Source organism: Mercurialis annua, linkage group LG6 (assembly GCF_937616625.2).
Source record: "Mercurialis annua linkage group LG6, ddMerAnnu1.2, whole genome shotgun sequence".
NCBI classification, from domain to species: Eukaryota; Viridiplantae; Streptophyta; class Magnoliopsida; order Malpighiales; family Euphorbiaceae; genus Mercurialis; species Mercurialis annua.
The window spans coordinates 6,865,282-6,886,182 of record NC_065575.1 but is presented as its reverse complement, the minus strand read 5'-3'; the positions used below and the strand labels follow the sequence as shown (position 1 = coordinate 6,886,182).

The 20,901-nt window shown below is 32.7% G+C and overlaps 3 protein-coding genes across 5 annotated transcripts; 2 read left to right on the top strand and 1 right to left on the bottom strand.

Annotated features, from left to right (window-relative positions):
* Positions 1–1,030: 1,030 nt before the first annotated feature.
* LOC126653515 (actin-related protein 8) lies at positions 1,031–7,267 on the top strand. Its single transcript, XM_050347423.2, has 12 exons — positions 1,031–1,464; positions 1,566–1,654; positions 1,982–2,052; positions 2,223–2,290; positions 2,523–2,584; positions 3,096–3,193; positions 3,873–3,954; positions 4,310–4,452; positions 5,330–5,478; positions 5,758–5,891; positions 6,275–6,393; positions 6,956–7,267. Exons 1-12 carry the CDS (start codon positions 1,136–1,138, stop codon positions 7,031–7,033), a joined length of 1,422 nt encoding a protein of 473 aa, XP_050203380.1. The 5' UTR covers positions 1,031–1,135; the 3' UTR covers positions 7,034–7,267.
* A 2,591-nt stretch (positions 7,268–9,858) lies between these two features.
* On the top strand, positions 9,859–12,672 carry LOC126653653 (GPI-anchored protein LLG1). The gene is made up of 3 exons (XM_050347589.2): positions 9,859–10,159; positions 10,268–10,324; positions 12,118–12,672. The coding sequence occupies exons 1-3, from the start codon at positions 10,060–10,062 to the stop codon at positions 12,477–12,479; spliced, it is 519 nt and encodes a 172-aa protein (XP_050203546.1). The 5' UTR covers positions 9,859–10,059; the 3' UTR covers positions 12,480–12,672.
* Positions 12,673–13,971: 1,299 nt separating this feature from the next.
* On the bottom strand, positions 13,972–19,485 carry LOC126687151 (phosphatidylinositol/phosphatidylcholine transfer protein SFH13-like). Of its 3 annotated transcripts, none has more exons than XM_056106229.1 (15): positions 19,268–19,485; positions 18,707–18,803; positions 18,290–18,596; positions 18,063–18,162; positions 17,467–17,733; positions 16,888–16,965; positions 16,702–16,806; positions 16,562–16,611; positions 16,388–16,484; positions 16,166–16,264; positions 15,969–16,079; positions 15,730–15,874; positions 15,134–15,513; positions 14,971–15,045; positions 13,972–14,273 (listed from the first exon to the last, which is right to left on the bottom strand). In XM_056106229.1, exons 2-15 carry the CDS (start codon positions 18,711–18,713, stop codon positions 14,253–14,255), a joined length of 1,842 nt encoding a protein of 613 aa, XP_055962204.1. In that variant the 5' UTR covers positions 18,714–18,803; positions 19,268–19,485; the 3' UTR covers positions 13,972–14,252. The 3 variants fall into 3 exon arrangements, with proteins under 3 accessions (XP_055962204.1, XP_055962203.1, XP_055962205.1); XM_056106228.1 differs by having other exon boundaries at positions 19,287–19,485; XM_056106230.1 differs by lacking the exon at positions 19,268–19,485 and adding an exon at positions 18,940–19,030.
* Between the last annotated feature and the right edge of the window lie 1,416 nt (positions 19,486–20,901).

Genomic DNA, 20,901 nt, shown 5'->3' with positions numbered 1-20,901 from the left:
ATAGTCAAATTGATGACTAAACTTGTTGTTTTCAATTAAAATATTAGGTTATTATTATATTTTGATGTATAATAATATAGGAAAATTCCTAAAAAATAGCAAAAAATTCACATAAAAAGTGCAATTTGGATATTATTGCAATAAAATAATGCAATTTGGATATTATTGCAAAAATTAAAAGGTTTGGATATAATTTCAACAAGTCGTAAAGGTTTTGTTTTTTTCCTTCCAATTAAGTCTATATATAACTTCTGATGAATACGAAAACTTTAAATATTAGTAAAATATATTATTGGGGTGGAGGTACAAATACAATTCTATTAAAACAGAGAGAACAATATTATAAAAATTAATTTTTTTGTATAAAATTATAATAATTTATTAAAATTTGAATTTATTTTGATATCAGATCTTATATTAAATTGTGAGATACATATTTAACCAAATATAATTTCGACCTTCCTCTAAAAAAAGTAATTTCTATCTATACATGGAGGACTTAAGTAGCAATTTACCCCTTCAACTTGTAAGCAATGGGCAATTAACACACAAATTAATTTTGTTGGCAAATCAGTACACGAACTTGTTGATTATAGGCAATTAGCCTATTTTGGCAAATTAACTTACAAGTTAAAGGGGCAAATTGCCAATTTAAAAGACAATTAACTTACAAATTGAGGGAGTAAATTGCCAAAATGGGGCGAATTGCCCATAATCATCAAGTTCGTGTACTAATTTGCCCACAAAATTAATATATATGTTAATTGCCCATTGCTTGCAAGTTCAGGGGGCATATTGCCACTTAAGTCATACATGGAGTATCACTTTGTCACAAAATCCGGTCTCAGCTCAGCAAAAGAAACTTCATCTCAGGAACAACACGAGAACAATCGCACCCGAAAACCATGACGGCATGAGCCAACTAACCAACTTATCATTTCCCTGATTCCTCGATTTCCACGTGACATCCTCTCCTCCTTCCACGTCATCACCTTCTCTCTCCATATTTAAAGTCCACCATACACTCGCCAACACGCACACATTTCTCCGTATTACTCTCCACTCTTTTTGGCCTTTTTCTGTTTGTTTCCCTAGAAACCAATAAAAACAGATTCTCCCGGCAAAAAATCATTCCATGGCGACTGTACTCAGAAAAGCATGGGATACGATATTAAACCGGGCGAGTTCAAGCTCTAACTCACTGAGTCGCAATCCGAGTTACACGGAATCATCATCGACGGAAGCATCGCTAGGAGAATTCGATCGAATTCCGATGGATATAGTGATTCAAATAGTGAAATCATTAGGTCCAAAAGAAGCTACGAGATTGAGCGTATTATGCAAGTCGTGGAGATCGGTCGTATCTGATAATCGCCTCTGGATTTACTTTCTGCAGAATTATCACGAGTCGTGGGACTCGGTGTTCTTCTCCGAAACTCAGCTCCGATCTGGTTATCCGATCCAGTAACTTTTTTCTCTCAACTTTTGTTTTACTGTTCAGCAAGAAATGTTATCTACTTGTGTATTTTTTTGACCTTGTAGTTAATTAATGGAAAATTGTGTAGGACGTACAGTACTCTAATGTCAACGGAATTGTCATTTAGGCGTATTTATGGTCAGCGAGAACAAGTTCCTGGTTGTGTTATTATTGATGGTGAGTGTTTTGTTTGTTTAATCAATTTCTCAACTGAGCTCGGTTTCGAATTCGAGATACTAAAATTTTAATCCATTTCTTAATTGTAGGCGACTTTTTTTCTGAGAAATTTATTTTTACTTAGTTACTTTGAGTTTAATATAGTTAGAGATAAGGTTTGTATTTACATTAATGGGAGAGGATAAGTCGTAGTCCTTTTTAGGCGTAAATTGTTGATTTGCTAATGTGATGAATTGCTTACATTTTAGGCTAGTTTATACTTTCTTGCTAATGTTAATGGTAATAAATTATGTTAAATGATTGAGATTTGGGTTGTTTATAAAATAGGTGGTTCAGGGTATTGTAAGTTTGGTTGGAGCAAATATGCGTGTCCATCGGGACGGTCAGCTACATTTTTGGTGAGCATTTGAGTTTAACTATGCAATTTTAGAGGTTTGTGGAAGCAATAAGTAAATATGTAAAATCTTGTTTTATCTAAATTTTATTGCTTTCCTTGTTGATAGCTTCTTTTGGTTCTGTTTCGGTTGGCATTATAAATGACAAGTTTGATTTTCTTTTGATGTTGCAGGAATTTGGTAACATCGAGTCCCCAATGTACTCTAGGCTTCGCCATTTTTATGCTACTATCTATAGCAGGTTCTTTAATCAATCAACATTGTCAAATATTGTAGTGCTAAATGATCCTATCTTATTAATCTCTCTATCAAAGTTTCTTCGGGAAAATTGGAAGTCCATATAACAGCATTATTATTACCTTTTCTGATACCACCGCTGATTTCAGTTTCATGCCATTTTTTTGTATGTTTTCTAGTTACATTTTTGTTTGCTTTCCTTGTATAAGTTGCTGATAGTATTTCTGTTTTAACAGAATGCAGGTAAGAACATCTACACAGCCAATTGTTGTGTCCCTTCCAATTTGTCATTATGATGGTTAGTTTCTACTTAACATTCATGATATATTTTTCTGCTTTTGGAAATTAATGGGATCACAATTCTTACAAAAAAAAGAACAAAGAAAAAAAATGGTTGTCATGAATGCTGCCACCATCTCTGTTTCTTATTCAAGTATGTAGTTTTTGGCTATTTTATTTAAACCTGCAGTTGTAAATAGATACCCTCTTATGAGCCTTTTGAATTAGATAGAAGATTGAGTTTCTTTTACATTTCTTGACACTAGCTATATTAGTTTCAACCTCATGAAATTGTGTATTTCCATTTTTTTGTTGTTGGCTTTCTACGCCAACTACATTGGGGTTGTGGGTGCATCAACTTTCCAAAGTGGTTTCAATTTCGCTATTTGAAAAAAAGAAAAAAAAAAGTTTCTTTTGATGTTAAGATTTGTTCTATACGCAAGAAGTTGAAAATAGTAAAATTAAAGGTTGTGATCATAGGATTCTTGGTAGTTGATTTTGTTGATGAATTTCTTTTTCTAAATCTCCAGACACTGAAGCTGCCAAAGCATCTAGACGACAGTTAAAAGCTGCAATAAAAGCTGCACTATTTGACATGAATGCTCCGGCTGTCTGTGCTATTAATCAGGTGTGTTGTGTTCTTTTTCTGTTTTTGTTGTTTGTTATCATATATGTAATGAATTCAATGTCAAGTCAAATAATTAATTAACTCAAAATTTTAAACTGTGAAGTGAGACTTTAACATTGATTTTATATATCCTTTAACACACTCCCGCATGTGAATGTCTATGGTGTTTAAAGCGTGAACAAGTACTAACACACCTTAGCTTGTGCTCAAATATTTCATTAATTAAATAACTGTCAAGAATCAAACTCTAAAACTTTCCTGATAGCATTTCAAATTATCAATCAATTCGAAAGATCAAGTTTGGTGAGATCAAACTGTGGTTTTACCATCTCTAACAATATACACTGGTGGTTCTCCTTTTAAAGATAAATGAGGGAAAAAACAAATGAGTTCCTGTGGTCAATTTTTTCTTTTCATGTTTTGTCCTGCATACTTATTTTAGTAAGGAGATGTGGAAAAGAAAAAAAATGATTCAAGTAGTCTCAATGTAGAAATTTCTTCAAGCTTGGTGCTTGTTCCAAGCAGTTGCATGCTATGCTATCTTGAAACATGAATTTTATTTTCTTTTCTTTTGAAGTCTGCAATGCCGAACTCAAATTGTTCCTCATTTTAAAGCAAATCAGAATTTAATGTTTCAGTTTGTGCACATTTAATGCATTTACATAACAATGTTGGGCAGTCAACTTTAGCACTCTTTGCTGCTCGGCGAACTTCAGGAATTGCTGTTAATATTGGTTTTCAAGTCACATCTGTGGTACCAAGTAAGTGATTACCTTGTTTTAACCTCCAAAAAATCCTCATAACTAAATGGTTTATGATTAATTTAAATCAAGTCAACTTAAAGTTCGTCTTAACTCATTCTCCATGCTTATTATGTGATACACCTCGTGCATTCCTTTCCTTTATGCTAAGACCATCTCCTCATTAAAATATTGCATCTTCTTCTTGATTTTTCCTTTTCCATATTCATTATTGTTTCAATTCTTATCTGGTGTATAGAAGTTATTCAATGCTTTCCATTTACTGTTTAGTCTCTTTGTTCTCTGATATCTCTTTTAGCTTCAAAAGATTATGGGATATAAAATTTTTGGGCTCTTTGACTGCTGCATTTTATAGTTTTAAATGGCAAAGTAATGCGCAAGGTGGGTGTAGAAGTCATTGGTATCGGAGCACTGAAGGTTACAGGGTTCCTTAGAGAACAAATGCAACAGAACAACATTAGCTTTGAATCACTGTACACTATTCGCGCACTGAAAGAGGTATAGACTTGTACTGAGTCATTCACATTGATAGGCTGCAAATTTATAACTGTTTGATTGTTCTCTTTCTCATATTTTTGGTATAGGTTTCCTTGTCCCAATGATTACTCTTCTCTCTGTTTCCTGGTCTTTGTATAACAGTTTTAGATCATTCAATACTGTCCAAAGCCATATTAGTTTTAGTGATGGACCTTTTAGAGTCTCACGGATTGCTTGGTTGAAGGATAAGTAGAATAGGGAAGTAGTAAACTTTTTTTACTTAGTTTGTTTTATTTATTTATCGAAAAATTGAATCACCAACTTCCCTTTGACTAGAAAAATAACTTCCTTAAAAGAATCTAGATAAGCTCTACTTTCTTAGTTAAATGAATAGTTAAACACAATAATATCCTCAAAATGTAATTGTTTTGATATATGAGAATATTATTATCTTTATTACTATCCAAGTAATAGCTTTGTGGATAAATTAACTCCGGGTGCAGTATACTCCCCAGAAAGTACACAGTTTTGAACCAAGCCGGCCCTTAATTAGTGAAATGATCGATGCACCTTATAAAGTTGTTCTTCTTTGCACATTCCTCGTGGACTTTTTCTAGTTTCCATATTCCAATCCCTGCAATCAAGCTTACAAAGTTGAAACTTGTAAAATAATGCACGGTCCCATGTTTTTTTTTTGACACGATTCTCATATGTCCAACCTACTTAGTTGAACTTTATAGAAGATAAAAAATGTGTTCTTATTTTGAAAAAATTGTAGATGGCTGGTTGATTGCGTACAATAGTTCAAAGCTACAAATTTGCTTTTTGCTGATAACCAGCATTGAATTACTGACTTACTTCTGATTGCTTCATTCTCTGTTGCAACGTAAAATTGCAGAACCTTTGTTATGTAGCTAATGATTATGAAGCTGAGCTATCGAAAGACACAAAAGCATCATTAGAAGTCCAGGGTGAAGGACAGTTTACTCTATCAAAAGAACGTTTTAAAACAGGGGAGATCTTGTTTCAGCCACGTTTGGCAGGAGTGTAAGTACATATGATAAAAAAAATTACGATAAAGCATGCTTATAATGATTTACCTCTTTAATGACATTGGATGATTAAAATTTCTCTCAAGGCATTTCAATTACATCTCGAGAATGTTTCTTTCAAGATCATACAAGACCTAGTCAATTTGCATTCTGGAAAAAACTATGCATTCTGTATTTTTGTTCACAGTAGTAGAATCAGATTCATTTTTATAATTGTAACAAATCGTAAAGCTCATGCAGTTGGTTAAAATGATTCATTTGCTACATGGCACAGGCGTGCAATGGGTTTGCACCAGGCAGTAGCACTTTGCATGGACCACTGTCATGCTGCGGAATTGACTGCAGATGAATCTTGGTACAAGACTGTCGTTTTGTCAGGAGGTACCGCATGTTTGCCAGGCCTAGCAGGTAAAACATTTAACAATTATGCATCTTTTCTCTTCATTTGGGAAAATGGAGGTTGAATTGAGTTTAATCCGACCAATTAGGTTCCCATGTATATGTTAATGTCGCATAGATTCACAAATTTATAGTTTCAGTTCGAATTTATCTAAATTTTCTTATTATTCTATTGCGATTTGGATCTATTTGACCTCATTTTAGAAAGTTTTAGGTCCTTGACCTTGATTGATGAAATTGAATTTATTTAACTCCACGATATTTGTGAATCGGAATGACTCTTCAATTAAAGATAAAATTATGTGTTCAGGTGCCGAAAGAATTGGAGAAACTTATTGTAATGGATGAACTTTTTATACTATTATGTTTTGTTTTTTGCTGCGTGCTTTCAGAGAGGCTAGAGAAAGAATTATGTGGACAGCTTCCTGAATCTATTAGCCATGGGATAAGAGTTATTCCTCCGCCCTACGGTGGAGACACCGCATGGTTTGGAGCTAAGCTTATAAGCAATGTAAGTCACTATACCTCCTCAGGATATCCAAAAGTGGGAACACATTTTTGTTGAATAGTCTCCAGCTAGTATCATGAATCATAATCGAAGAATTGATACGGAATAAAATAGACATTTCATATAGAATAACGATGAGTTATTTGTAAAAAAAAAACTGCATTTCACCTTTATAATTTAAGTACGCTTTTTGAACGTGGCATAGAAAACCAAATTTTTTTTTTTGGCGTTTCTATTCCAAAAGCATCATTCGGTGTCTTTTTTTTATTCATTAAAAACGCCAAACACAACCTTGTTTGGTGAAGGGAAAAATGCTTTAGGACTGTAAATGTCAATTACGAAAATGTTAAAGGACCATAAATGTCAATAAATGAAATATAAGTCTTTTTGTGCAACGTTTTAAATAAAAAATATTAATGTTATGAAATTTTAGTTCTGTAATTTTATGAAATAAATATTTTTCAACAAAAATTAACTATCGTATTCAGCAAACCAAACATTTTTCGTCGGTCATAAACTATTCTTTCCTCTGAAATATTCTCATGTCTTTGTTTTTACGATACAGTTGAGCACCTTCCCTAATACATGGTGTGTGACAAAGAAGCAATTTAAACAGAAATCAAGATTTAACCTGGCATGGTAACTGCATTTTTCCCAGGTGGAAGACCTTTCGAGGTTTTTTCTCGTATTATTAGAATATCAAGTCGTAAATATTTGTATAATTTATCCACTTTTCTTTTTCTTGTAAACTGTATTCCTGCTATTACCAATTTGAGCAATAAACGGTCGAGTTATACTAATCATCATTGTAAGAAATGTATGTTATTTTTGGACAATAAGGATTTATTTAAATTCAATATAATATACTTTATAGGAATGATTCATTTGTATTTCACTGCAAGGTCATTGAACTTAGTTTGGGCAGTTATTTAGTTATAGAATTGGATGATGTTTTGACAATGTACAAAGTGTAAATGTTGGTTTGCTAATAGTTTGTGGCGAACATTGAAAAAAATGTATCTTTGTTCACGTACTATATTCAATTTGTTCGATAATTCAAGTATATTGGTTTGTTTAAACGGACATGTACGACTTTTAGATTCAAAATTTTGGACGAAGCATAGTTTTTGCAACTTTTTCAAGTAAATTAAAAAAAGGGAGCATTTTGAAAATAGAAATTCTAAGCATGTAAATGGTGCACGAGCTTTGTTCACGGTTAATTTGCACCGTTAAAACTTCACTTTAAAATTCTGTTATATCGTTTCATTCTTTCTTTCAAATAGATCAAGTATTGAATATATATTGTCACTTTGATGCAATTTAGCATTTGATTTATTAAAACATATTTAACTTACCTTGAATTTGTGAAAAAATAAGAAAGGAGTATGCTAGTGTGAGTGCTTTAACTTAAATTCGAAGTGTTTGATTTATTTCTTTAGCACAATGTATTTTTTTACATTTTGTGATACGATAAGGAGCAATCGGATTAAGAAAATACTGATCTCTTAGAGCATAATGTCGTATTTCTTTATTTTTTTATATTAATTTATTGTGGACTAGCTTTGCAACGATCTTCTTATATATATTTTTTCGTCCACAGCCTGCCCGGTAAACTTCGAGTTCCAGAACTATACAATCATCACAAGCCAATGTAAAGGGCCTAAGTACCCTCCTAAAGCATGCTGTGGAGCATTCAAGAAATTTGCTTGCCCTTTTGCGAAAGTCTTGAATGACTTGACGAATGACTGCGCATCAACCATGTTTAGCTACATTAATCTCTACGGAAAGTACCCTCCCGGTCTTTTCGCTAGCCTATGCCGGAATGGAAAGCAGGGGCTCGAATGCTCTGCTGCACCGCCATCGCAGTTGGCTGACGATAAAAATGGTCGGGTTATGCGGAATCCATGATAAAAAAAAAATAGTCAGGCTTATGCAGAATCTATCCCTACCGGTAATGGATATTTATAGTTTAAGATATTTCAAAAAAATCTCGAAGTAATCCAGAAATAAAAGGCTCAAAATGTTGATTAAGTTATTTTGTATCAGTAATTGTTTCTTAATCACTCATGAGCATATTTTGCATGAGCATATACTAAAAGAATTTAATTTGTATATTGGTTTTATCGTTATTTCTTGACTAAAACAATTTTAATTCATATGTGTAATTAGCTAATTCTATTAACAATAATGTGCGAGTTGGAAATTTGATCAAATTATCGATACCTACTTGCTCTATAAAAGATGTAGAAAATGTGATGTTTGAACAAAAACTGATTATCTAAATGATACTACATGTTTTCTTGATTTTGGTAAGTTGGGTCTATACACGATTAAAAAGAAGGCTTATCCCTTAAAAACCCCTCACCTTTTATCCCCAATTCGTTTGCACCCTCACGTTGCAAAACCACCAAATATATCCAAATTACGACCTTTCACTTTCAATTGCACCCTCAAACATTAAATTGATCTCTTTTCACTTGAAAAAATAGGTTTATTTTTATTTTAAATAAAATATTAAGTCCTATTTTAAAATATATGCTAAAATTTAAAATATTAATTTGAACATTTTTCAAGTGAAATGAGGTCAATTTAATGCTTGAGGGTACAATTGAAAGTGAAAGGTCGTAATTTGGGTATATTTGGTGGTTTTACAACGTGAGGGTGCAAATGAAATGGAGGTAAAAGGTGGGGGGATTTTAAGGGGATAAGCCTAAAAAGAATCGGTAATCAACAATAACAAAAGATTGATTCTACTACATGGTCTCCAAGCCTAGCATTGCAAAAGTTTGCACACCTGCCTCATAAATTAACCTTATTAATGGTTGATTGAAAATTTATTTATTATATTTTAATTAAATAAATATATTTATTATACGCAGTACATTGACAAAATTAAAAAGAACAAAGGATCAACACGGCCTTTTAATTTGTGTTTTGAAATCAAATAAATAATTTTAATTATTTGAGTCAATTAGAGCCAAAATTTTAATTATTTAATTTTTAAACAATATTAATATTTTTATACAGCCGTGTGTCAACATCAAATGACAAATCTTTCTGTACTCAATTTTTTTTACTATCGACTTTTAAAAGATCTCTCTCTAAACAAGTTTCATCCATTGAAATCACAAATTTAAATTACTACTAGAAACTGTAAATTGATAAATTCATCCATTCACCACGTAACAATTAGCATAATCATATTGAGAAATAATTAGCTATAAACTTGTTAATGGGTTAGAATTTTCAGACAGGAAAAGAATATCTTAAATAGAATGTCAAAACGCAGTCGTTAAAACTTAAAAGTCCAAAACAGACATAACCCGAAACGGTATGCGTGGCTAGCAGTTAGCTGTGCGTATGACCCACCATCAACTCTGTCATACAAATTAAACATTATTAAATTTAATTAATCTGTCATTAATTTGACTACTAAATTTAAGTACTTAAGAAACTGAAGAAGCAAAAAAAAAAAAAAAACTGAAGAAGCAATTATCAGCTGGGTTTGACGCAGTTTGCGCGTAAATTTGCTGTAGCCCACTTTCCCCTGTTCTTCTTTTCAGAGTTGAGTTGAGACCCAAGTCTCAGATCTATCTCAAGTTTCCAGCTTTATTCTTTCAGACAAGATCATTAATTACATTTACTACCCAGAAGAATTAAGCTAAAAAAATGGAGTTCCGTTTGTTTTCTACAAGTCCTTATTGTTTCTTGATGATGATGCTTCTCTTTGCCGCCACCTCTGCTTCTTATGCTTCTACTTTCATTTCAGGTATTGTTGAATTTTTTTTGAATTTCTGATATTATGGTTGTTTCAGTTGATTGAACTGTTTTATAAGTTGGTTAATGCTTGTATTTTGTGGGTTTGATTTGGATCCAGATTCTGTTTTGGATGGTCATGGTTCTACTGGCAGGAATCTGCTACAAGCTAAGAAAGGTTTTGTTTTCTTCTTCTTATTCTTTAATCATTAGATTCTACTTTGATCTTGGAATTCTTTTCTGGATTTTCTGTGTTATTTGGTTATGGTTTGTTATAAAATTGATGAAATTTGTTTTACCAAGCAAACTATGTTGTTAGGAATTTCAGTTGGTTCTTATTTCTCTTCTAATCTAGTACACTATTAATTTAATTGATCACTTTATATTGTGTAACAAGGAGTTGTTATAATCTTGTTTGTTTTGTTTACATGCTGCCTTTCTTGGATTTAGTGTTCGTGAACATAGTTAATCACCAATGTCGATATGTTCGTCCCGGTTATGAAAGCATTCATGTGCTAAAACATTGGTGTGCTTTTTATTGGTCGTTGAGATCTTCAATCATTTAAGAGAGACGGAAGATAAATTTTAGCTCTTCAGAATGAAATAGCAAATATAACCTACTGAGAAAATGGAACCGTGACTCGATTGACATAAAATGCCTATTGATTTTGTGGATATTAACCCAGAGCTGATTTTGGCTGAAAAATGTTTGTGTTCTTGAACTGATAATCCTATTGTAAGCATCAGTGTTTGACGCAGTTCCTTCTGAGTTTCATTTCTCCGTGGAATCGGAAAGAGTAACAATTTAGAAAGGGCTTTCCCCTACTTAACTTAGTGCTCTCAGTTCAATGCGTTATTACCAGTCAAGAATGTCTTCTTTCAGAAGAAAACGTGAAAAAACGGAAGAGGAGTGAAGGAAGTTTGACTGAGAAAAGAAGTCAACAAAGGAAGTAGCCTAGGGGAAATAGAAGCCAAACAAACCTAACCTCTATACATTGTCGTGGAAGCTTTTCCTAGGAAAGATTGTGAATCTCGTTATCCAATCAATTAATTCTCAAACCGGGAAGCTTATGTAAAATGAATGAATAGGGGTTGGGGGAAAAGGGGGGAAGCCGAAATGGAAGACTTCACTTGCTCCCTCTAATGCTCATGCTCGTTTAGCAGACAAGGCTCGTTCTGTATTTGACTTGCGAGCCAGAGCATCATTGATTTTTTCTTATTTCGTTAGATATTGTATTTGTCATATCTATTGCAATTATGAAGTCGAAAAAATTCATGTGGGAACTTATAAAAATTGAATGCTTTGAAATATTTCTTTACAAGCTCTAAAAGTAATTGAGATGAATAGGATTTCAAGAAGAAATATATTGTGTTCATAGTTTGAGATTCTGGTAGTATGGAATATTTGATTGATGGAAGTTTTTGTAGGGATTGCTTATAATTGGATTGGTCAAAATTCTTACTTAAAAATGAAGCATAAATACTGGAATTTCCATTTTCTATATAACTTTTAAGTTACAGTAATTATAAATTTTTTATCATTGACTGGTACCTGGTCTTGTGCACTCATCTAGTATTATTGAAAGTCACTCCGCCTTTCTAATTTAAGCTAACATTGATTATGTGTCTCCTGTTCCGGTGAGCAGCAGTCGCAATCTTTATCAATGATAGCTTTATTATTTGATAAATTCAAAAATTGGCAACTTATATGCATTGATCTTTAATCTCTAACTATTCATTTTCCATTGATGCCTTTAGACCTGATATGTTTGATTTATTTCTTTAGCGCCAACATGTTCTGCATTTATTCTGCATTTTTGTGATATGATAGGGAGGAACATGATTAAAAATATACTCATCTCGTATAGCATGATGTCGTATTTATATATTTTTATTGTTTTTTTTTTTGCATAACCTTAATGTGGAATAGCTTTGAGACGATCTTCTTATATATATTCTTTTCGTCCACAGCCTGCCCAGTAAACTTTGAGTTCCAGAATTATACAGTCATCACAAGCGAATGTAAAGGGCCCAGGTACTCTCCTACACCCTGTTGTGAAGCATTCAAGGAATTTGCTTGCCCGTTTGCAGAAGTCTTGAATGACTTGACAAATGACTGCGCATCAACCATGTTTAGCTACATTAATCTGTACGGGAAGTACCCTCCTGGTCTTTTCGCTAGCCAATGCCGAGAAGGAAAGGACGGGCTCGCATGCCCTGCTCCACCGCCATCGCAGTCGGCTGATGATAAAAATGGTCAGGTTATGCAGAATCCATCCCTACTGCTATTGCTCACATCTGGAATCCTTACGGTGTTAGTTCACTTGTTTTGAAGGCTTAAAATGTTGATTCAATTCTTTTATACCAACAATTATTTATTAATCACGTATGAAAGTATTTTGTATGCATTCCGATTAAAGCCATTCCGCAGGCATATACTGAAAAAATTATCTAATTTGTAAATTGATTTGTGATTGACATCATTATTTCTTGGATATAGTTTGTGTCATGACACACAAGTTTAAAGATGGTTTAAACTACACGAAGCTTGACTGGCTGCAAGAGGCCTCACTCTTTACTGAAAACAGCTCCCCTTGTTCATTTGCCTTATGTTCGAGATCTATGAGGCATGAAAATTTATTGAGTCTTATGTTTCGATGTTTCATTTTCGTTTCAAAAGCATTTCTGAAATTCTGAATTTCAAAGACCTCCATGATTGCTTGAGTATTTGAGATTGGTATTTGAGAACTTTATTTTAGCAATCTTGAACGGAGATGGCGACTGTAAATCTACCCTTTTCTCTCGGTTTTGTTGTTCTGTACTTCTGTAAGACAAGAATGAATGGTGTACTTGGAACTATTTGCAAAAATATCAATGTCTTGCAAACAAAGTGTTATTATAGTGATTTTTAAACTTGTGCGTTGTGATCAATTTATTCATATTTGACCATTTTAATCAATTGAGAACAAAAATGTTATTTCTAGATCAATTAAGATAATATTAGATCATTCGAATTTTCAAACTTGTTCATTTCATCCTTAATTGGTTTTGAAAATAAAGACTATGGTCCTTTATTGGTTTAAAAATAAAAATATTATTTTAAATTGTTTAAAATGATTTAAGTGTGAATTAATGAATCATGACGTATAAATTTAAAGATCAGAATTACCATTGGTCGACATATTATAGATAATTGCTCACCCTGCCTCTATTTAGTAGATAATATAATAATATAGTGGGTTGGAGTTAGACCATCCATTATGGATGGGATCCATATCCATTAAAGTGATCAGCATTCAACACCACTAATAATTTGTCCACAAATTTATAGTTAAGGATACTATTTACAATTTACTCCATCCCCTTTTAAAAAAATTAGTTTCTAACTTTCTATTTTAAAATGTCTTATTTTGGAAAGGTATCATTTTTATTTTTAGAGTAATTTCATATCAAAAAACCTATTTTTTATTCTTCTTAATTAAACTTAAATTAAATTTGTATTAACTTTCACTATCAATACTAAAAGTAAAAATATCATAATAAATATTTTCCTAATCTCTAAATGGAATCAAATGAGACTTTTAAAATAAAACGGAAAAAACATATAATATAACACCGAAACCAAAACACCAAATTAAAAAATCTGAATTAGATGTTACGGAATTTGAAAATGAAAACAAATAGCGAACCCCGATAAATTTTCATGCAACACAATTATCAGCCAGGCCATTTATACTAATCATACAAGCCAAATATAAACTATACATGCTTTGCATACAAAAAGAGAATTGATTGGAAGAAGAGAGGGACAAGAAAATATAGAAGTTATGGTTAAAAGGCATTTGATTTACTATTTCTGTCGTTTCTCTACATTGCAGAAGCTAAGCTTTTTAAGTCATGTAAGGACTGACTGTAAAGGGAGATTATAAGGTTTAAGGGGACACAGGATTGACAAAAAAAACGGGATTCACCGCCTCATCTTACTCTAAAAGAAAACGAGAAGGGTCCTCCCTATGGCTGTTGCTTTCATATATTCTATCTGTGCAATTTCAATCTCCTCCTATCCCCAATTTCACCACTTTATAACTTGTTACTGCTCATCATCTTCAACAGAACAATCTTCTTTGCTGCACAAAACATCCCCCATCAGCGTTTCATATAGACTCGAGTAAAAAGACAATAACGACTTGTATAACAAAATTTCAGGACCATAAAACTCCTATGTTATACGGAAACAGAAATATTGAGACGAAAAACAACGAAACAATATTTTTTAGTAGAAGTGTTTCCAAAAACAAAACGTGGGACTCGACAAGTTTCTGTGCAACATAGCTCGACTCTTGTGCCACAGAATTATCATCCTATTCAACATGGTAGCCAGATATGTTGCGTGGTAGCAACTCCATTAGGACACACCCCTCTATTTTGCTCGTTAATTTTCAATATTATATTTAGTTTCATTTTGAAGTTTAGTATTAAAATTCTAGGACTTAAATAGCAATTTACCCCCTTAACTTGTAAACAATGGGCAATTAACACAAAAATTAATTTTGTTGGCAAAACAGTACACGAACTTGGTGATTATGGGCAATTAGCCCATTTTGGCAAATTACCTTACAAGTTAAGGGGGCAAATTGCCAATTAAAGGAACTATTAACTTACAAATTGAGGGGGCAAATTGTCAAAATGGGGTAAATTGCCCATAGTCACCAAGTTTATGTACTGATTTGCATACAAAGTTAATTTATGTGTTAATTGCCCATTGCTTAGAAGTTGAGGGGGCATATTGCCACTTAAGTCAAAATTCTAGTATCAGCTACTTACCCTGCATCTAGACTCCTTTAAATCGTCGAGCACATCAGCAATCTCAAGCTGTTTTACAATGGCAGCATGCAATACCTGTAAGAACAATATAGCATGGCCATTATTATTTCATTCAAATGTTCAGCTGCCAGGTATTTAAGGCTGCTAACTTAAGAAAGCATACCCTTTTTGTTTTCTCCAGATCAAACTCCACAGACTTTATCCTCTCTAGAGATTCCATTAATATTTGCTCTTTTTCTAACGGGATCGCAGCAGGCTTGTTTGTTATTTCCTGGACTACTTTCTCCAAACTCTGCAGACGTTCCATACACGGACGAACATGGTCTTCAATTACAGTTTCAACAGCTGTTGAATGACTATCAGCAGAATGCTCTATGAGATTAGATGGAAAAACATTGTTCTGCCTTCTCCAACATTCAAATGGCAGACTATTGAAATATGCAACTAATTTGTCCAGAAATGACACCAACATTCTAGCTACACCCACATTGTGCCTTCTCATAACTTTTTCCTTTACAATGCCCAACCAGCGTAAGATGTTGCCTGAAATGAAACATAAACAAATGATTTAAGTCTAAAGACAGCCACAACATTCGAGTGAAACTCAACCAAAAAAGAAGGTAAACCCTCAGAAGCATGAATTACAACAAAAAGTCAGTTTCAAACATACAGTTTATGAAGTAAGCCACAACCTTTATTTGATAGGAGAGAAATGACAGAAAATTTGACAATTTGCCGTAAGAGTGCACAAATAAATACCTTCCACATTTGGGGCCACCTCACTAGGAAAATGACTGGACTGATTCGTTTTAAGTGATAAATCCAAGTAGCTTTGTCTGTTCTTCTCAGCAACAGGAAAGCTATCATCACAGCTGAAGTATGCATTGGGATCTGAAGCTCTGACCTGCAAATATTCCCATACAAGATCAAATCAAAACTATACAAGATTATGAGCACACTAACATTAGAGTGAAAATGAACCAGACGAGACTGCTTACCTCCTCATGCACAGGGTCCAAACGTGAAAACATAGAATTGTGTTCAGCTGGAGATGAGGGATCATCATTATCAGATCCTGATTCTGCTGCAGATGTCTCACTAGTTCTTCCCTGAAGAACATAGGATGCGTCAAATACCCAGCAATGAGATATGCTAGTAATTTTGGTATAGTTTTCATTCAATGACTGACACTTGCCTTCTGTGCGTGTGTCTGAACAGATGAGTCAAATTTCCGCTGGTTAAAGGATACTCTGGTGATTTGTCTAACAAAAGTTGCTTCCCCATTATGTACAAGCTACAAAAGGTATAATCTAGGTCAATTTGCAAATACAAATTCCAAAAGAAGGTTCAAGACTAACTTTAATCATTAATGCACAAAGAATCAAGAATTCAACTCATAAATTTATGGTTAGCTAACCTTCATTACTTCAGGATCATCCCATGGACCTTTAGATCTAAGACACCCTCCTTCATCAGAACAAGGGCAAGAACCACCCAAGAAGTCTGGCAATTGACTGAAAAGGAAGAACACAAATTTATAGATGCTACCCATTGAAAAAGTGAGACAGAGTTAAAAAGAAAATCAACATACCTTGAGTCAATTACTTCCAGTAACTTGGGCAAGGACTTGGGATCTAAAACCTGTAAATTTTGGAGTGAGTATAGTTAATAAATCATAAGATCAAAAAATTTAACAATCATAAACTATAAGCTAGCTATCATATTATCTACCTGTATCTTCGCGATAGTCTTTGCATCTAAAAATTTCTGAGCTGCAGGCCAAAGCATCTTTTTAAAACCAGGACCGGCATTAACAATATACATTCGGTGCAATGTCTGAAAAATTGCATAACATTCAGATACCAATTAAACAAACTAACAAAGACAATAAAACATTTTCTTATAGAACTTTAATACCTCGGGGTAGAAACTGTTATCTATCTTTGTCATGGTGGCCAAAAGATTTGCAGCTGTCCGTGTGAAATTCTTAATGCCCTGTTTTTAACATAACATCAATGACCAGTTCAAACTCTGCATAGAACCAGTTGCAAGAAACATAAAGAACCAGTTACTGAAGAAGGTAAAACGTATTTATCAACATTCAATTAAAAAGCTTGATTCCCTTATCTTTTCCCATACCCAGAGACTCCAGAAAAGAATTAATACATGGAAATTTGAAGATGGGTCATAAATGCTTGATTTGATAGTTCACTACTCTTACTTTCTGATTCTTTGCCCAACAGATGTTATACGGAGATATCCAAAAAAAAATCTAAATTTGAGACTAGGACTCCTTTAGAAAGCATTTAGAACACATTCTGGAATTCACTTTGCGCTTCAAGATGTAAGTAAGGGACATAAATAGTTGTAGCTACTAGCTATAAAGTGATGCAGATTTCTTATTATAAAATGATAGCAAAATTAAGCTATAAATTTAGAAGTACGGAGTGAGAAAAAAAATCATTTTTGAAAAATTTAGGATGCAGTTCGACATACCAAGCCATTCACATCAAGTATGGTTGTCGTTGAACATATCTGTCTCTTTGCAGCTATTGAACATGCAGGGAATTTCTCCAATAGAGCTCTCTCAAACTCTTGAACATGGTACTTCATGTATCGATCTATATTTGTTATTCTCATCAGCCTACTGGGATGAGCTTTTCCAAGTCTTTCAATGTAAACTGGCCGGCCTTCCTTATCAACACCATGGTACCCCTGAGGGTAATATTGCAAGACCTCGTCGAGTTCTTCAAACTCAAAATCCTAACCATTGATCACTAGTTCAGTTTACTGCTACATTTGAATAGCAATTGATAACAATAGTAAAAACATCTGATATAAGTTGTAATCCCATGGAAAATATATGCTAAATATAGGTAAAAAAGAGACGTCAAATACTGCATTGAGAAGATTTTTGCTCGTTAAGAACTTTTACATACTGATGCAACTTTGAGTCTCTGTATTTGACCAATATTCTTCTAACAATGAAAAATGTGCATGAAATAAACTCCTCCAGTTAAAAGAGTAGAGTTTTACATGCCCCGAGTCAACCGACAAACATGAAGTTTAATGACATAACTTAATCACAATACCTCCAATATGGTGTCTGTTCCAAACTCCTTCCTCCAATTAAGCATTTCTTCCCACATATGAACTGTTTTTTCAATGTTAAAATCTCTAGCTTTCAAAAATCTACAAAAGAAAAAGAACTGTGAATAAAATAAGCAATTCCGGCTCATTCCGGCTCATAACATCCCCGTCATATTTGCTCAAATTGAGAAAAAAAACACATTTCTCTGAAAAAAATTGACGGACTGACCTAAGAAGACTATGATAATCATCATGCCTAGGAGGCAACAAATTTCTCTCAAGAAGTATATGCCGCAAATCTTGTACAGCGCTTTCCTCCTTCTCATCCCGAATATCCTCAATGGAAACAGAAGAAACTCTATAATCAATTTTCTTTTTCCCTCTCTTCTTAAGAGAATGAGTGAACTTATTAGAAGCATTCAAAGCCTTCTTCTTGAGATTGCCGATTTTCGATCTCCTCCTCTCGTCTTCCGAGTTCTCAAAATCAGATCTTCTCTCTCTGATTTCATCACCACTAGCCCCAATTCCCTCCAACCCTTCAATCAACAACACAAAAAAACAATCAATCCACAACTATCTATAGCATCATCTAAAGCATCAAACACTATATATTATAACAAAATCAATATAAAAGAGCTAAACATACCTGACATAACTGTGAAGTGAGCAAAAAAACACCCTTTATTTATCAGTAGGTAGCAAACAGATTCAGTGCAGCAACCCCAAAGATATTAAACTACAACCTAAACAAAACAAATTTAAAATGAGATTATAAATGAAAAGTAACTGAACAAAAACACATTAAAACCAAGAGATCTGAATATCAGCAGCTATAAAAACTTCTTGAAAAAGCAAAAAAAATGCAATCTTGTAACATACCCACTAGTTGAATTAAATAAATATTTCCAAAAGCTTGATTCTTTTTGTATAGTGAATAAGAAGAAACTAATAACTACACCATCCAAAACTATTGAAAAAAAAATATAAAAAAATAAAAACTTTTGATGTAGAGTATTAAAATGAGCTCTAAAAAACTCATTAATGGCAAATGAAACAGTAGAAACCGTTGGGCGAACAAATAAAGTACATCACATAAACAATCAGTTGTCACATTTATTATTACAAAAATAAAAACAATGAACTGGTCCAATGCCGACACTGAACTGGTCCAATGCCGACACTGAACTGTACGGATCTTAATTCTTACCCTATTTAATGAAACGTACCGTTTTAGAAATCATTGACGAAGAAGAAGGAGAAGGAGAAGGAGGAGGAGGAAAGGAATTGAGTAGAATCTCTTTTTTTTTCTCGAGAAAATGTGAAACTTTCTCGAGAAAAGAAAAACAAGCAACAAAAAAGCAGTACGGATCTGAGACTATTATGCTATGTGATTGTTTTTTGTTTTTGCTCTCTACTTCAACTCTCTCTGTTTAATGAAACTAAAATTCTGCTGTTTTTTTTTATTATTTTTTTTAAGATAAAAACAAATGTGATTTTATATTCTGAAATTAGTAAAAAAAATTAGAGAGAGAGAATAATAAATACAAGTGGTGAAGGTTCAAGATACTGTGTATTTTAGTATTATTTTTTTTACTTTTGATTTAATAATTGTTTCTGTTGAGATTTTCTCTCAGTTTTAGTTTTGATTTCTATTTTTACTCTACTACGGAAAATGTAATTAATTTAAATTTTATGATTATAATAATAGAAAAAAGTAATATATAATTAAGGCAAAGGATAAAAACAACCCTCGAAGTTTTTCTAAAACTACATATTATTATTTTCTAGGTACAAAAAAGCCCTCTCAGTTTTTCATCGAACAAAAAAGACTTTCCGTTCATAAAAGTTAAAACTCATCATTAATTGTCGAAATGTCATCGATAAATTTATAGAAAAAAGTTCAAAAATAATTTTAATATCTAAAATAATTTGTCAATTTATATTTATAAAAAATTTAGTCTTATTTCACCCTCTTCTTCCTAATTAACTCTAATTAATTAAAAAATTTTATTAAAATCAAATTCGACAAATCAATCAATTATATCTAACTATTTAAAGCCAATAAAATTATTAAAATTCAATTAAATCTTTTAAATTTCAATTAAAAAAATTAAAAATCAATTAAAATCAAATTAAATTTAGTTAAAACTTAAATTTAAGAACTCGAACAAACGTCCTCGACTTTTTCCTGCAACAGTCAAACCACCGCTGACACACTAAAGACCATATGTTCTCTCGAAACTGACCATTGCCGGAACACACCTTTTGTAAACAAAAGATAAAAGTGATTTGTTCTCTTTGAGAATAGACTGGTCTGTTGAGAACAAATCTCGATCTGTTCTCAAAAGAAAGCAGATCACCGGGTTCATTATCTTTTGAGAGCATACCGGCAGACGGCCTCCAAAAGTTTGCCGAATGTCGTTTTTTTAATTGTTTTTTATAGTTTTGATAGTTTTTAAACAAAAAACTCTTTAAATGATTAATTTGAAATATATTGTAGGTATTTAGGATCTTTTTTGAACCTTTTTTTAATCAATTTGACTCTATTAAATGCATATATTTAACGGAATGGTTTTTTGTCCCATTTTAAAATTTTGAAGGGTCTATATGTTCAGTTTTGAAACAACAAAGGTTTTTCTTACCCAAAAAAAGGGGTTGATCTGTACATTTAAAAAAATGAGAATTTTTTTGTGCCCATAATTAACTATTAAATTAAGTTTGTATAATATAATAAAATATTTTATTAATATTTGGTGAAAATAAACAAATAGTGTAGTGTCTCAAGATATTTAGATTACTTTAAATGATACAATTGCTCTTAATTAATTACTTCTACTTTAT

Coding starts and splice junctions, on each gene's coding strand:
- LOC126653515 (XM_050347423.2), top strand. CDS start 1,136: ATGGCGACTGTACTCAGAAAAGCATGGGATACGATATTAAACCGGGCG. Junction 2,291..2,522: donor TATGCTACTATCTATAGCAG/GTTCTTTAATCA, acceptor CTGTTTTAACAG/AATGCAGGTAAGAACATCTA. Junction 5,479..5,757: donor CAGCCACGTTTGGCAGGAGT/GTAAGTACATAT, acceptor TACATGGCACAG/GCGTGCAATGGGTTTGCACC.
- LOC126653653 (XM_050347589.2), top strand. CDS start 10,060: ATGGAGTTCCGTTTGTTTTCTACAAGTCCTTATTGTTTCTTGATGATG. Junction 10,160..10,267: donor TGCTTCTACTTTCATTTCAG/GTATTGTTGAAT, acceptor ATTTGGATCCAG/ATTCTGTTTTGGATGGTCAT. Junction 10,325..12,117: donor TCTGCTACAAGCTAAGAAAG/GTTTTGTTTTCT, acceptor TTTCGTCCACAG/CCTGCCCAGTAAACTTTGAG.
- LOC126687151 (XM_056106229.1), bottom strand. Junction 16,966..17,466: donor TACTTGATGTGAATGGCTTG/GTATGTCGAACT, acceptor TGTTAAAAACAG/GGCATTAAGAATTTCACACG. Junction 15,046..15,133: donor ATCTGGAGAAAACAAAAAGG/GTATGCTTTCTT, acceptor TTGTTCTTACAG/GTATTGCATGCTGCCATTGT.